At 33.6% G+C, this 14504-nt stretch overlaps 1 protein-coding gene across 1 annotated transcript in view; it reads right to left on the bottom strand.

The window, feature by feature from the left end:
* Positions 1–503: 503 nt before the first annotated feature.
* The window catches only part of LOC114324307 (ras-related and estrogen-regulated growth inhibitor), a 365537-nt gene continuing 351536 nt past the window's right edge, over positions 504–14504 (bottom strand). The window contains exon 6 of the mRNA XM_050651462.1: positions 504–2099. Coding sequence (XP_050507419.1) covers positions 1852–2099 — 248 coding nt within the window. The 3' untranslated portion in view covers positions 504–1851. The remainder of the gene's footprint in view (positions 2100–14504) is intronic.

The following is a 14504-nucleotide window of genomic DNA, read 5'->3' as shown; positions in this document are numbered from 1 at the left end:
GTTTTTCTGGTTTTTGAAGGTGACTGACCTTACTGAAAAATCTGGAAAAATAGAAATAAGATGCTTGATAAAATACAGAAAATAAAAAAAATTAGATCTCTAAAACAATTTATACGTTTTTTTTTCAAAAAAAAGAATGTGTGTGTACTTTGTACGCACGTAAGAAGTTATACTTCTATTATATAATTTCAACGAAATAAATATACTTAACAGTTACAATACCAAAAATTAACCAAAACTTAACAATACCAAAAAAAATTAATATGAATCGTCCGGGATTTGAACCCGCGATCTCTCGATCTCTGGTCCAATGCTATACCACCCGAGCTATCAAGCCCCGTGCTATTGACGTGGCGGATATAATTACACATCATGGTGGCAAATAGATCAAAGTAAAGAATAAAATAGATATTTTATTATCTTACGCCCGAGGAAGACAAACCCAAAGACACAAAAATTATAATAAATAATATATTTACTAAGAACACTAATATATTCTTTTAATGATTTATTTGCGCTGATACATACATATTTTGAAAGATTAGCAACGAACTACATACTGTCTGTCTGCGCATGCGCCAGGAAATTATAAAATTTCACCCTCGATCGTAAAGAAGTATAACTTCAAAAACGCATTTTGAGGTTATGTGCACTTAACCTACTGGTCAATAAAAATAGACATGTTTTGTAAAAGTCTGAACTACGCCTGAGAATGTTATGAAATTTTTAATCTAATTGCATCCCAAACAAAAAAATAATAAAAACGAAAAAATGGCATTTTTTTGGTAGGGAGAGAGAAGAGGGGAGGCGGGTTAAAACTGCGCCTTTAGAGTCTTATTGAGTTTTATGTTTTAATCCTACAAAACGTAAAAAAATGAAAAAAATTTAATTCTGGGAGTGAGTGCCTTTTGCACTTCTTAACGGGGTGTACCCTATTGGGACCGTGCAAGTTCGGCAAAACGACACCTGGTTTCTACGCTCAGCAACATTATTCACACTTTTATTTATATTGGCCAATTATATTAGTCTTGGTTACTGGCCAGGCCATAGTCCAAAAAAATAATAAAAAGAAAAAGTCAGATTCAGTTTATGTTATTAAAACGTAAACAATTGTACATATGTAGTAAATAAAATTAGTTATTAAAATGCAGTACCTACTGCAAGCAAAATACGATTAATTAAATTTACCTTTATATACAATAATTGCATATCATATCAATATTGTGGAGCAATATATAATTTTTCTTCTTCAATGACAGTAGGTATGAAATATAGGTCAATTTGACATTTTCAATTGACAATATAAATTATTTAACAAAGTTGCAATATTTTTCCGCTATTCGCGCACGATCGTTTCTCGTATCCCCTCCAAGTACTTGCACACCTCGAATAAGCTTCTAATGCCTGGTTGCACCAACATATCTTAAGCTTAAGACGAGAATAAGATAAGAATTAATATATAATTATAGTAAAATACAATAAAAATATTATAATATAATAATAGATATAATTGATAATAGGGTAAGAATCGAAAATTATGGTGCAACGTAAGTTATACTTACGGTGACCCTATCTATAAGCTGAGCTGGGTTGGTGCTTAAGTTCTGTTGGTGCAACCGGGCATAAATAACATAAACCCAACTCTTTTTTCTGGAATCATAGTGCAAGGTATTTTCTTACTTCGCCTTACACCACTATGTGGTAACAGAGTTTTTTGAAAATATTTTCTTACTTGCCTTTTGTATTACTTAACTTTTTGTTCCTACTTACTGAACCCTGGTGTTTGTTAAAAAAATCCACCACCTTATAACGTCTTTTCCCGTCCTTTTGAATACATATATACAACATTTCCTAATAACTAGCATTGTTCCCCTTCATTGAGATGCTCATCCTCCTGCTGGCTCTCGACGTGAACCCACTGAGGTCGGTCGAGAGACTCGGAGGGGGATATCGCCATCTCCAGGGCTTCTGGTGGATGAGACCGTCGGTTGAAGCTCGCTCCCGAAACGGCGTCGTCGGTTCGGGGGGACTGGAGGTGGCGCTATCATTGGTTTCTGATTCGTCCTGCTCTACCAGTTCGTCTTCTGTCCATCTTCTTGCTAAAAATAGACAAAAAAATATAAACCAGCAAATAAAAAATGTAGTGTAGTTATAAATCGATAAATAAATAAATATAGCCTTCAAAACAAAGACGAAACTGGAGCAGCAATGTACTCGTCAGACTACACAGCAGCTTACAAATTACCTTCATAAAAAACAACGTTCTCTAGCAACTCTACTGTGATCATACTCTACTACTTCTCAGTAAAAAGGAACTAAAACATACAGAAAATAAGAATATTGAAGGTAATTTTATCTGGGTACAGTCACATACTGGAATCGAAGGTAACGAGGTTGTAGATAAACAGCAAAAAATGCACCTACTAACCCAAACGCAGAAGAGAATATTAAATCCTTACACACTGACCTAAAAGCATATTAAAAAAAAGACTACTAAAATGTGACAGGATATATAGAAAAACGGGTGAAGTCGAGTTCGCTCCGCTTCGTTCAGGTATATTTTAGAAGGGTACGAATTGGCTCCCGCATGAATGCGGGTAGGCTCTCATATAATCGCGGAAACAGACATTGTTGCCAAATCGTGTAATATTTATACTGCTTAGGAAATTTACATAGTGATATAGACTTTTTATAGGAAAATTATACTTTTAGACAAATACTTTTAGAGTTTGTTTTAGTTCAACATTGGCATATGTGGCAATTTTAACACACATTATCGGTGTCGGCCGGTATGCGCTCGACCGTTTTGCGCTCTTACCTGAAATCGGCCGGTTTGCGCTCTACACTCTAATACCCGAAAGTTAAGTTAGGACCGAAGGGTTAGGTCTTCCTCCTTTCCCATAGATATTTCTAGGAAGGTACCTGTTTCTAACAAAAAGAGAAAATTTGAAAGAAGTGACAACGCTGGGTGATATTTTCGACATGTTTAGGTAAAACAAATTTTGTCTATGGGAGCCAATTCGGACTCTACCTTTTTTAGTTCAGGTAAAATTCTTACCATTGGGAGCGAACTCGACCCCGTCCAGAAAAACTCCCCAACCAAGCTGTAGGAAGTTGATATTAACCATAATAAAATTCCAAAATTAATAAATAGAAGAGAACAAGTAACCAAATCAAGATCCAAAGAAAGAATCCAAAAACATTACATCTATAGGGAAGTAAAGTTCAAAGTATACAGTATGGTGCAAATGAAAGGAATAAATTCGTTATTTCGTAAACCGGCTACTTGGAAAAATCCCGAAATCCCGGACGGATTTTTATTTATAAATTATGATATTTTGTCATATATATTATACGAGTGACGTCATCCGTCTGGGCGTGATGGCGTAATCGATGATTTTTTAATGAGAATAGGGGTCGTGTGCTAACTCATTTGAAAGGTTATTCAATTATCTATTCAGTAATATAAACATTAACATAAATAATTATACAGAATGCCCAAACAAATTTGTTTCAAATAAACTAATTGACAAAAAAAAAAGAATAATGTATGTAATTTATTTAATTCAAAATCCATTTTACTGTTGACGGAAAACATAAAAAATGTTTATTTCACAAATAAACATTGCTTTTCCACCGCCAGCCACCTCCTTCTTGGAAGTTTAAACATTTAATTTAAGCGAAAAGCAATGTCTATTTGTGAAATAAATATGTTCTTCTGATTTCTGACAGCAGCGAAATGTATTTTCAATTAAATAAATTACATACACTCTTCTTTTCGTCAATTAATTTAATTCAAAAAAATTTTTTTGGTCACCCTTTATAAATAATCCTGTTAATATGTATTAATATTAATAAATAGAGAATTCAATAACCCTAGCACACACGACTCCTATCTCATTTAAGGAAATCATCGATTACGTCATCACGCCCTGATGGCTGACGTCACTAGTATGGTATATATGCCAAAAAATCAAAATTTCAAAATAACGAATTTATTTCTTTCATTTGCACCATACTGTATAAAACTATTATACGACCAATAGCAACACATGGCGTAGAAACATGGATTATGACAGGAAAGAAACTTTTGAAAGAATACTTTTGAAAGAAACGTATTGAGAAGGGTATTAAGACGCATCTGCGACAATACGTTCAATCACGAGTAAGAGTTTGATCAATATTACAATGAACCCTCTATAGCAAATTATACAAAAATACAAAGATTGCGCTTGGCAGGACACCTTATAAGAATGGATAATGACAGAACACCTAGTACAACTTTTAGCAGAACTATGGTGGGACGTCGGCCAGTGGGAAGACCAAGAAAGAGGTGGATAGACGAAGTGAGAACCGATGTTAAAGAGATATTGAGGGTGGATAACTGGAGGAAAGCAGCCAGAGGCGGGACTGGGACAGTGATACTTGGGGGCAGATGCTGGGGGAGGCCAGGGCTCGACTTAAGCTGTAGATTCATAGGAGTAATATTTAAATACGTTGTTATTGTAGTAATCTTTTCCAAAGTTACTTGTACCTTTCCTAATGTGGCTGTAGTGTAGAGACTGATGCCGACCAATAAGTCAGACATACGTGTTCACGGTTGTCTTCCATATTTTTCCAATAAAAAATTATTTTCCTTTCTCATAAATTTTTTTCCAGCTCTGCCGTTATCCTTATAAAGACGTAGTAATTATAAAATAATATAATTACTTCAAAATCACAAGAACCTTCTATTTTTGAGCCTGGCGTAAACAAGTTGAAGGACATATTAATGTAGTTCCCACCAGGAGGATATTTGGGTGGTGATTTCGGGGGATCTTGTTGTATTTCCTGCACCACACAACCGGCAATTTAAACGTTCTGATCGATTTGAAATGTCGCAATTTATATTTCTTGTCCGTCACGTAAAAAAGCTCAAAGAGAAGTTTCAACGCCATCAGCGGAAACGCAAATTTCAATTCCAAAGTCAATATTTGATTAGTGAACTTTGATTGCCACCCTCTCGCCATTTATTCGCCACATAAAAAAGCGGAAAACAGGATATATCTTTTGAGCTGCAATTTTCCAATGTTTGGCGAGGTATTTACGTTTTTTGTATTTGTGTATTTCGTGGTTAGACTTATTTATCTGCTGGAAATGTGGTTTTATTGGTCTTACTATTTATCAATAGCAGTAATTTTGTCTCCGACTATACACATAGAGATCAAACGCGCCAGATCACTAAATACTAGAAAAAGTAGAAAACAGAATCAAACAATTTCTGGCCGGAAAATGGTACTATAGCCCAGTAAACAAACGAGTAATATGGCGACACCTTGTAATGTTCAGGGGAATTGCATGAAAATTTGGATTTAGTTTGTACTTACCCTCCACTAAGTTGAACTTGTGCCGTTGTTGCGTTTATTTAGGGGATGACAGTTATTATTGACAGTTAACCCCCATTGATGGGGGTTAAAATCCGAGCTTTTAAAATAAGTCCGAAAATGGATAAATTTACTAATTCTAAGCAACTTTCGTTCTATATAGTTTTTGAAGTAAGTCAATACTTTTCGAGTTAATTGCGATTGAAAATGTTTATTTTTCGACAAAGAAAACACGATTTCGGGTGGTTTTTCACAAATAACTCAAATATTTTTTTTCAAATTTTATTCAAAAAATATTCTTAACAAAAATGTAGCATAAAAATAAATAAAAAAAATTGTGCATTCACGTAGTCTATAGACCCAGCAAAAGTAAAGTTATAGCTCATGAAAAATACGTTCTCATTCGTCAAATTCCAAATCTAATATTTCAACTTGAAATAACCAAAAAATGAAGCATTTTTCGGGAAAATCCCAATTTAACTTTTTTAAAGTATTTAAAAAAAGCTTAATTTTTATTTTTTATAAAAGTTTCTAGCATCAAAACTAAGCGAGGTACGCTCAAAATGGCTCCTTTTTTTGGTAAAAAAAATCGTGAAAATATCCTCCTATTTAGCACTTCAAATGAAATTAATTATTACATCTATACAAACAATTTACTTCACCTATGTATTTTTTACATGATCTGTAAGTTTCACCGGTTTGAAGTATTTATTTTTGAAATGGTTATAGTTGAAAGGTCTTGAACGAGTCACTAATCAAGAGTGTAAATTTTGTCTTACAGAAAAACAAAACGAAACTAGCGTATTTATAGAAGCAAAACCTACATTTTTTTACTCTTTTGAGATATTTCGTTTCACTCAGTGGCGGCTCGTCAGAGGAGGCAAGGTAGGCTCAGCCTCCCCATACATTTTTTACACACTCTACACTGTTTTGTTTATCATGCATCGCGAAAACAACAAGCACTCTCACTATTATACAACGTGTAAATTCCATATTATCACTAATTATCCATACGTACGGAGCATTAGCATTAAAACGCATGATCGCCTCAGTTTTATTACATATTATTGTAGGCAGGACCCTGGGTTATCCCGAGATGCATGAACGGAGCCGATAAGCCCAGCAGTCTCCATTGCTAATGCTCCGTGCAGCGCAGCAGGCGTTTAAGGAGACCCGGTCTCGAATGCCATTAACAGTGGCATCTGCGGTGCCATCACACGCTGCCCGGAGATATACCAAGGGAGGCAGAGTAGCTTCTCGGCTCCGTTGCGTGGTTGCGTGCGTCTCGGGACAACGAATTTTAGGGTCCTGACTAAAAATAATGAAAAATCTAAAAGTGCTAATTTTGTTATGAAATTTGGTATGTGGGGTTATAATAATATTTGGAACAACTTGCTCAAATAACTTTTTCCGATATCTCTAACTCAAAGCAAAATATCGGTAATTTATCGTGTTTTTGAATTCGCAGTAGGCCGCGTTTAGAATTAAAAAAATTCAGTTGAGTATCTTAAAAAATTTGAAGCTTCATTTTGTATGGACTACAAAACTTCAAATCTGTATTTATTTTGATATGCATAGGTATCTATTTACAAATAGATGGAATTGTTAACAAATAAACGACACAAACTTTGGTATTAAACTTTTACAATTAGACTAACTATTTTTAAAATAATATGATATCATGAAATTATGAATTAGGATGATATTATGAAATGTAAATAAAAAATGTTCAAAAAATGGGGCCTTAAATTACATTTTTTGGCGCATTTTTTTGCTAGTGCAAATTTGTTTAGATATGTTACAGTTAGGTATAGCCTCCCCTATTGTAAAAATCACGAGCCGCCACTGGTTTCACTAATACTTTTAAGTTATTTTGAAAAAAGAGCACTCTTCCAAAATTTTAGAAAAAATTATTTTTGACTATAAAACCATTTTTTTTTCAAAAATACGCACTTTGAACCGGTCAAACTTACAGATTGCATAAGCAATGCACATACATAACATATACTGTAAGCAAAATGATAAAGCGAAAACGAATAATTTTATTTAGGGTGCTAAATAGGGGAATATTTTCAGGATATTTTTTACCAAAAATAGGGGCCAAATTCATTTTGAGCGTAACTCGTTTAGTTTTAATAATAAAACTTTTGTAAGAAATAAAAAGAAAGCTTTTTTTTAAATATTTTAAAAAATTTAATAAATTTTTCCTGAAAATTGCTTAATTTTTTGGTTATTTTACGTTGAAATATTCGAGTTGGAATATATTTTTTTCGATAAAATATTTACTTTTTAGGTTATTTGAGAAAAACCGCCTGAAAACTTGTTTCTTTCGTCGAAAAATAAATATTCTCAATCGCAAATCAAAATATTGACTTACTTAAAAAACTCTACAGAACAAAAGTTGCTTAGAATTTATCAATTTATTCATTTCCGGACTTATTATAATGAGCGTTTTTCACCCCCCATGAGGGGTGACTGTCACCCACCAAGTAAAGCAACCAACGGCACAAATTCAACTTTGAAGTGGAGGGTAAGTAGAACCTAAATCCAAATTTTCATGCAATTCGGAGTTGACCCTGAAAATTACACTCCAAAACGGTCATTTACTGGGTTACTGCGGAAGATGCAAAATGCTAAATATTATAGTAATTACAGAACAATCCGTCGTATGATAGTGCGGCAGATGCGTGCAATATAAGAATTGTGCATTTAATGATAGAAGCATATAATTTGGGCCACATACACTACACATATAAAGGTTCAAAATTAGGTACCAGGCCATCTCAAATTTTACCTTTTACAAAAATGGCGGGCATTCAAAATGGGGACTATACATGACTAATAGCACGATAACTTTCAAACGAAAAGTTCGATTTCAACCAAATTTGGTATATGGGCTTTTTTTATGTATAAGATCGAGCTCCTGAACCGGAAGAATCGGTTTACCAGAAGTTTAGCTTTCCTGATTTTTTTTGTAAAAATATGTTGTTTTTTTAATTCTTTTACCCTGCATATATTAATTTTTCAAAAAGGTAATACCGGCATTGAAAAGAGCGTAAAAATATTTTTTAGGAAATATTTTGAAGTTTTTAGTTATGTTAATTATATACCATGTAATAAATGTATAGGGTCATTCCATTTCAAATCACTCAACTTTGGAGCAAAAAAAATTTTGGACTTCCGATTTGTCTGACAATTGGTATATGGCTTCTGCGGGACGTAAAAATAAGATATTTAAGGTCAAAAAATCTTCTTCTTCTTTTTTTCTCAAAATGTTATTTTATGCGATTTTACAGTGATTTGGTGTTTATTTATACAAATTTGCATTTTCTATCGTAAAGTGTCAATGGAAAACATAATATTTTAATAGAAGGGATTAAAAAATGTCATTATATGGCATTATAACAAGTTACTTTGATTCAAAACAAGCTTTTGATCAAATTTAATAGTGTAGAAAACGTTAAAATACCGTTTTTTAGATTTTTCTCCATTCCCAAAATACATCATAATCGATTTGGCTGAAAATTTGCCCACAGATAGACAAAACATAGGACTTTAAGTGGTGAGAAGGATTTGAATTATTTTACAATACCAAAAAAGTTACATGCAATATTATAGTCAAAAATATAGGCGTCTACTGTAAGTAAAATTAACTCGAAAATGTCGACCTCACGACAAAAATTGTTAAAAAGAAATTGTAATAATTGTAAATAAGATTTATTTGGAACAATTTCAGTTCCTACCATTTTTGTCGAAAAGTTAAAAATGGCGGAGATATTGAGCAAAATAGGTTCTCCTTTAAAATCAAGATGGCGGTTAACGTAACGAGGGAATTTATTCGTGATTTTAAATTTAAGCTACTATTGACTCCCCTAAAGATCAGAAAAATAAAATTTTGGGCAGCTTGGCATTCAAGGTCAAATGCTATCCCGACTGGACTAATATATACTTTTGAGTCTGATATTATTGCATGTAATTTTATTGGTATTGTAATATAATTCAAATCCTTCTAACCACTTAAAGTCCTATCTTTTGGCTATCTGTGGGCAAATTTTCAGCCAAATCGATGATGATGTATTTTGGGAATGGAGGAAAATGTAAAAAACGGTATTTTAACGTTTTTTCCACTATAAAATTTGATCAAAAACTTGTTTTGATTCAAAATAACTTGTTATAATGCCATATAATGACATTTTTCAGTACTTTCTATTAAAATATTATGTTTTTCATTGATACTTTACGACAGAAAATGCAAATTTGTTTAAATAGACACAAAATCACTGTAAAATCGCATAAAATAACATTTTGAGAAAAAAAGAAGAAGAAGGTTTTTTGACCTTAAATATCTTATTTTTACGTCCCGCAGAAGCTATATACCAATTTTCAGAAAAATCGGAGATCCAAAATTTTTTGCCTGAGTGATTTGACCTGGAATGTACCATAACTTATCTTCACATGTACCTATGTGCTGCAGATTCGTGCAAATATTATAAGAATTATTGTGTATTTAATGGTACAAGCATATAATTTGGACCAAATATACTACACATACAAAGGTTCAAATTTAGATATGAGGCCATCTCAGATTTTGCCTTTACAAAAAAGGCAGGCATTCAAAATGGCGACTATATATTTGTGACTAATAGCACGATAACTTTTGAACGAAAAGTCCGATTTCAACCTAATTTGGTATATAGGTTCTTTTTTTATGTATAAGATCGAGCTCTTGAACCGGAAGAATCAGTTTACCAGAAGTTGTGTTTTCCTGATTTTTTTGTAAAAATGTGTTGTTTATTTTTTCAATTCTTTCACCCTGTATATATTAATTTTTCAAAAAGGTAATACCGGCGTTGAAAAAAGCGTAAAAATATTTTTTAGGAAATATTTTGAACCCTTTAGTTATATTAATTACCATTTAATAAATGCATAACGTATCTTCATATGTAGGTACCTATGTGCGGCAGATTCGTGCAAATATTAATATAAGAATTATTGTGCATTTAATGGTAGAAGCATATAATTTGGACCACACATACTACACATACAAAGATTCAAATTTAGATATGATGCCATCTCAGATTTTGTCTTTTACAAAAATGGCGGGCATTCAAAATGAATCTGCCGTCCATAGGTGCATGCGAACATACGTTATGCATTTATTAAATGGTAATTTACGTAACTAAAAAGTTCAAAATATTTCCTAAAAAAAATTTAACACTCTTTTCAATGGCGGTATTACCTTTTTATTTATACCTCAAAATTTATATATACAGGGTGAAAGAATTGAAAAAGAAACATATTTTTACATAAAAAAACAATAAAAACACAACCTCTGGTAAACCGATTCTTCCGGTACAAGATCTCGATCATATTCATCAAAAAAGAACCTATATACCAAATTTGGTTGAAATCTGACGTCTCGTTCAAAAGTCATCGTGCTATTAGTCACATATATAGTCGCCATTTTGAATGCCCGCCATTTTTGTAAAAGGAACAAAAACTGAGATGGCCTCATAATATGAGATATTAGATATTATCTAAATTTGAATCTTTGTATGTGTAGTATGTGTGGTCCAAATTATATGCTTCTACCATTAAATGCACAATAATTCTTATAATATTTGCACGAATCTGCTGCACATAGGTACATGTGAAGATACGTTATGCATTTATTAAATGGTAATTAACATAACTAAAAAGTTCAAAATAAAGACGATCTTATTTTACCGGAAGGTAAATAACCTCATAATTAAATTAAAGTATAGATAATAATATCTAGTACAATTATTTAAGTGAAATTACAAATTATAAAAAGATTATAAATTAAGGGGTTTAATTCCTAATTGAACACAGGCAAGGCCGACAAAGGTTTTTAGGACCAAGAATAATGAAATTAAATATGAAAATGACCCTTTTTTTTTCGTAATTATAACATTAGCAGAAGAACAACAAGGTTTTAGGTCGGGAAGATCATGCACCGACGCTATATTTATAATGAGGCAGATTCAAGAAAAATCGTTAGAATTCAACAAACCGGCATACTTTTGTTTCGTGGACCTTAAGAAGGCATTTGACAGGGGCAAGCTAAAGGACATTATCCATTTATTGTACGCAAGAGAGGTACCTCTAGGAATAATTAAAACGATCGAAAATATTTACCAGAACAACACAATAAAAGTAAAAGTAGATGAAGAACTAACTGAACTGACCCAATTGAAGCTGTTAATGGGATAAGACAGGGAGATTCCCTGAGTCCTCTGTTGTTCAACCTGATCATGGACGAAATAATAAAAAAAGTAAGAACAAAAAAAGGATACCAAATGGGAGAAAAACAACTTAAAATGATTTGCTTTGCAGACGACGCAATACTAATCTCTCAAAGTGAAATGATTTACAACGTATGCTGCACGAATTTAATATAATCGCTAGAACATTTAACATATTAATTTCCCCAAAAAAGACTAAATGCATGGTTATAACAGCAGATCTAATAAGGTGTAAATTAGAGCTGGAGGGTCAAATAATAGAACAAGTCATGGAGTTTAAATATCTAGGCATCACACTATGCAGCTAGGGAAAGCTCGAAACAGAAGTGGAAGATCAGGTGAATAAAGCAAACAGAGCCGCAGGTTACCTGAATGAAACAATATGGAGAAATAAAAACATCGAAAAATAAGTGAAAGGCAGAATTTACAAAACAGTCATCAGACCAATTATGACATACGCGGCAGAAACACGACCTGATACGGAAAGGACAAAAAGAATGCTAGAAAGAGCAGATACGAAAACATTGCGAAAAATCGATGGTCAGACGCTGTGGGATAGAGCTATAAGTGCAGATATACGATGGAGATGCAAGGTGAACAACATTAATAACTGGGTGAAAAGCAGAAGAGTAGAATGGAACGACCACATAAGCCGAATGACAACAAATAGAGTAGTAAGGACGGCGAGAGACGGTTCCTCAATAGGAAGACGATCAGTGGGAAGACCACGAAAAAGATGGAATGACAACTTACTGGAGGCACATTGAAAAACAGACAGAGTAATGTCTATATAAAAAGAAGAAGAAGACTTTTTTCGTCTATTTTACTTATGCTTACTCTCTGACTTTTCTGTTCTCCTTGTATACTTGCTCCTACATTTATTATTGACACATGAACTATTTCGTGATTACCAATCGTAGAAACAAGAGAAAATTTGCATACTAAAGACCTTCGAGTGTGGGTTGCTTCATCCTAAACTTTTCAACCCTAAAATCAAATCTCCAAATTACAAAAAAAAAAAACAAGAGATAACCTCCCACTTATTGTTATTATAACAATATTCAGATGTATCTGAGCTGTGATGTTTATACAAATTAAAAACAATGAAATTTGAATTGTTTTGATATCTCCAAGAAAAACAATCGCAGATTTTCGTGAGTTTCTTTTTCTAATTTGATGATAAATAAAGCGTCAAATTGAAATCTTCTGCTGCTTGAGGTGAAGTGAATATCCTACAAACTCGCAGATATTATTAGGTTGTTGATAAACATTCTTGTTCTCAACTTCGTGTTTTTTCCTTTGGTATGGTAAACATAGGTGGAGGAGGAAATTATCGCTTATAATTCCTGAGACTGCTGTTAGGAATTTTGTTTACATGGGGATTATTCAGTAAAAACATGTATACGATACTAAAATATATGCGATTTAGTATTTTTGTTGGGCATACGCCACAATTTTACTTTCAAATAAGTTTATTTGACGTTTCGACTTCCACTTCGGATATCGTTCTCAAAATACTTAGGTCCAGAACATTTTTCAATGACAAAAAGAGTACCTACATTATTTATATTTTATGATGGAAACTTGTTATTAAAAAAATTTGTTTGGAATTAAAAACTATTTTAGTATTAAGCAATCACCTATATCCTTCTAATTGAAAAAAAATAAATTTTTCTCAAATTACAGATACCGAACATAGTTTTTATTCCATATTTTATTATAATCATTTAACGTAATCCAAGGGTCCAGGGTTCAAGTCCCTGCTCGGGCGCCAATGTAACGAAGGTCGTTGCGTTGCACAGTGGTCCTTTCTGACGATCTATGGTTGCAAAAGTATTACACCACAATTAGTCGGAGAGATAGAAGCGGATTTTGTGCGTGATAAGTAATATGGAAAAACTATACGGAAATATGTTGAATTAGTTGTGTACATGACTTTCTCCAACGGCCGGAAACCAGAGTGGGGGACGAGGGTAGTTATACGGGGTCAAAGACGCGGTTTTTATTATTTTTTTTTGTGACGCTCATGATCGAGATAGTGAACCAAAATTTGGGAATAAGTAGGTCATGACGTAACTAAGTAAAATCTCCAGGGATGGAACGCTGCGTTGCCGACAAAGGGATGGGGGTAATGGTGAATATAAAAAATATAAAGGGTTTTTTTTTGCGACTTTCGTGACTGAGATAATGCACCAAAATTTGGTAATAAGTAGACCATGACATAACTAAGTAAAATCCCCAGAGCTGGAAACCAGAGTGGGGGACGAGGGTAGTTATATGGGGTCAAAGTCGCGGTTTTTATTATTTTTTTTGTGACGTTCATGATCGAGAAAGTGCACCAAAATATGGTAATAAGTAGGTCATGACGTAAGTAAGTACAATCTCCAGGGGCGGAACGTTGCGTGCCGACAAAGGGGTGGGGACAGGGGTGAATATAAAAATTATAAGGGATTTTTGTGACGTTCGTGATCGAGATAGTGAAGCAAAATTTGGGAGTAAGTAGATCATGACGTAACTAAGCAATATCTCCAGGGTCGGAAACCAGAGTTGGGGATGAGGGTAGTTTTAAGGGGTCAAAGTCACAGTTTGTATTATTTTTTTTGTGACGCATCACAACATTTGACCGCCACGCAGCATTCCGCCCCTGGAGGTTTTACTTAGTAATGTCATGATCTACTTATTCCCAAATTTTGGTGCACTATCTCCATCATGGGCGTCACAAAAAAAATAATAAAAACCGCGACTTTGACCCCTTATAACTACCCTCGCCCCCACTCTGGTTTCCGGCTGTTGGAGAAAGTCATGTGCACAACTAATTCAATATATTCCCGTATAGTTTTTCCATATTACTTATCACGCACAAAATCCGCTCCCA

This window comes from Diabrotica virgifera, chromosome 1 (genome assembly GCF_917563875.1).
Source record: "Diabrotica virgifera virgifera chromosome 1, PGI_DIABVI_V3a".
Lineage (NCBI taxonomy): Eukaryota > Metazoa > Arthropoda > Insecta > Coleoptera > Chrysomelidae > Diabrotica > Diabrotica virgifera.
This window is presented reverse-complemented; position numbering and strand designations above follow the sequence as displayed.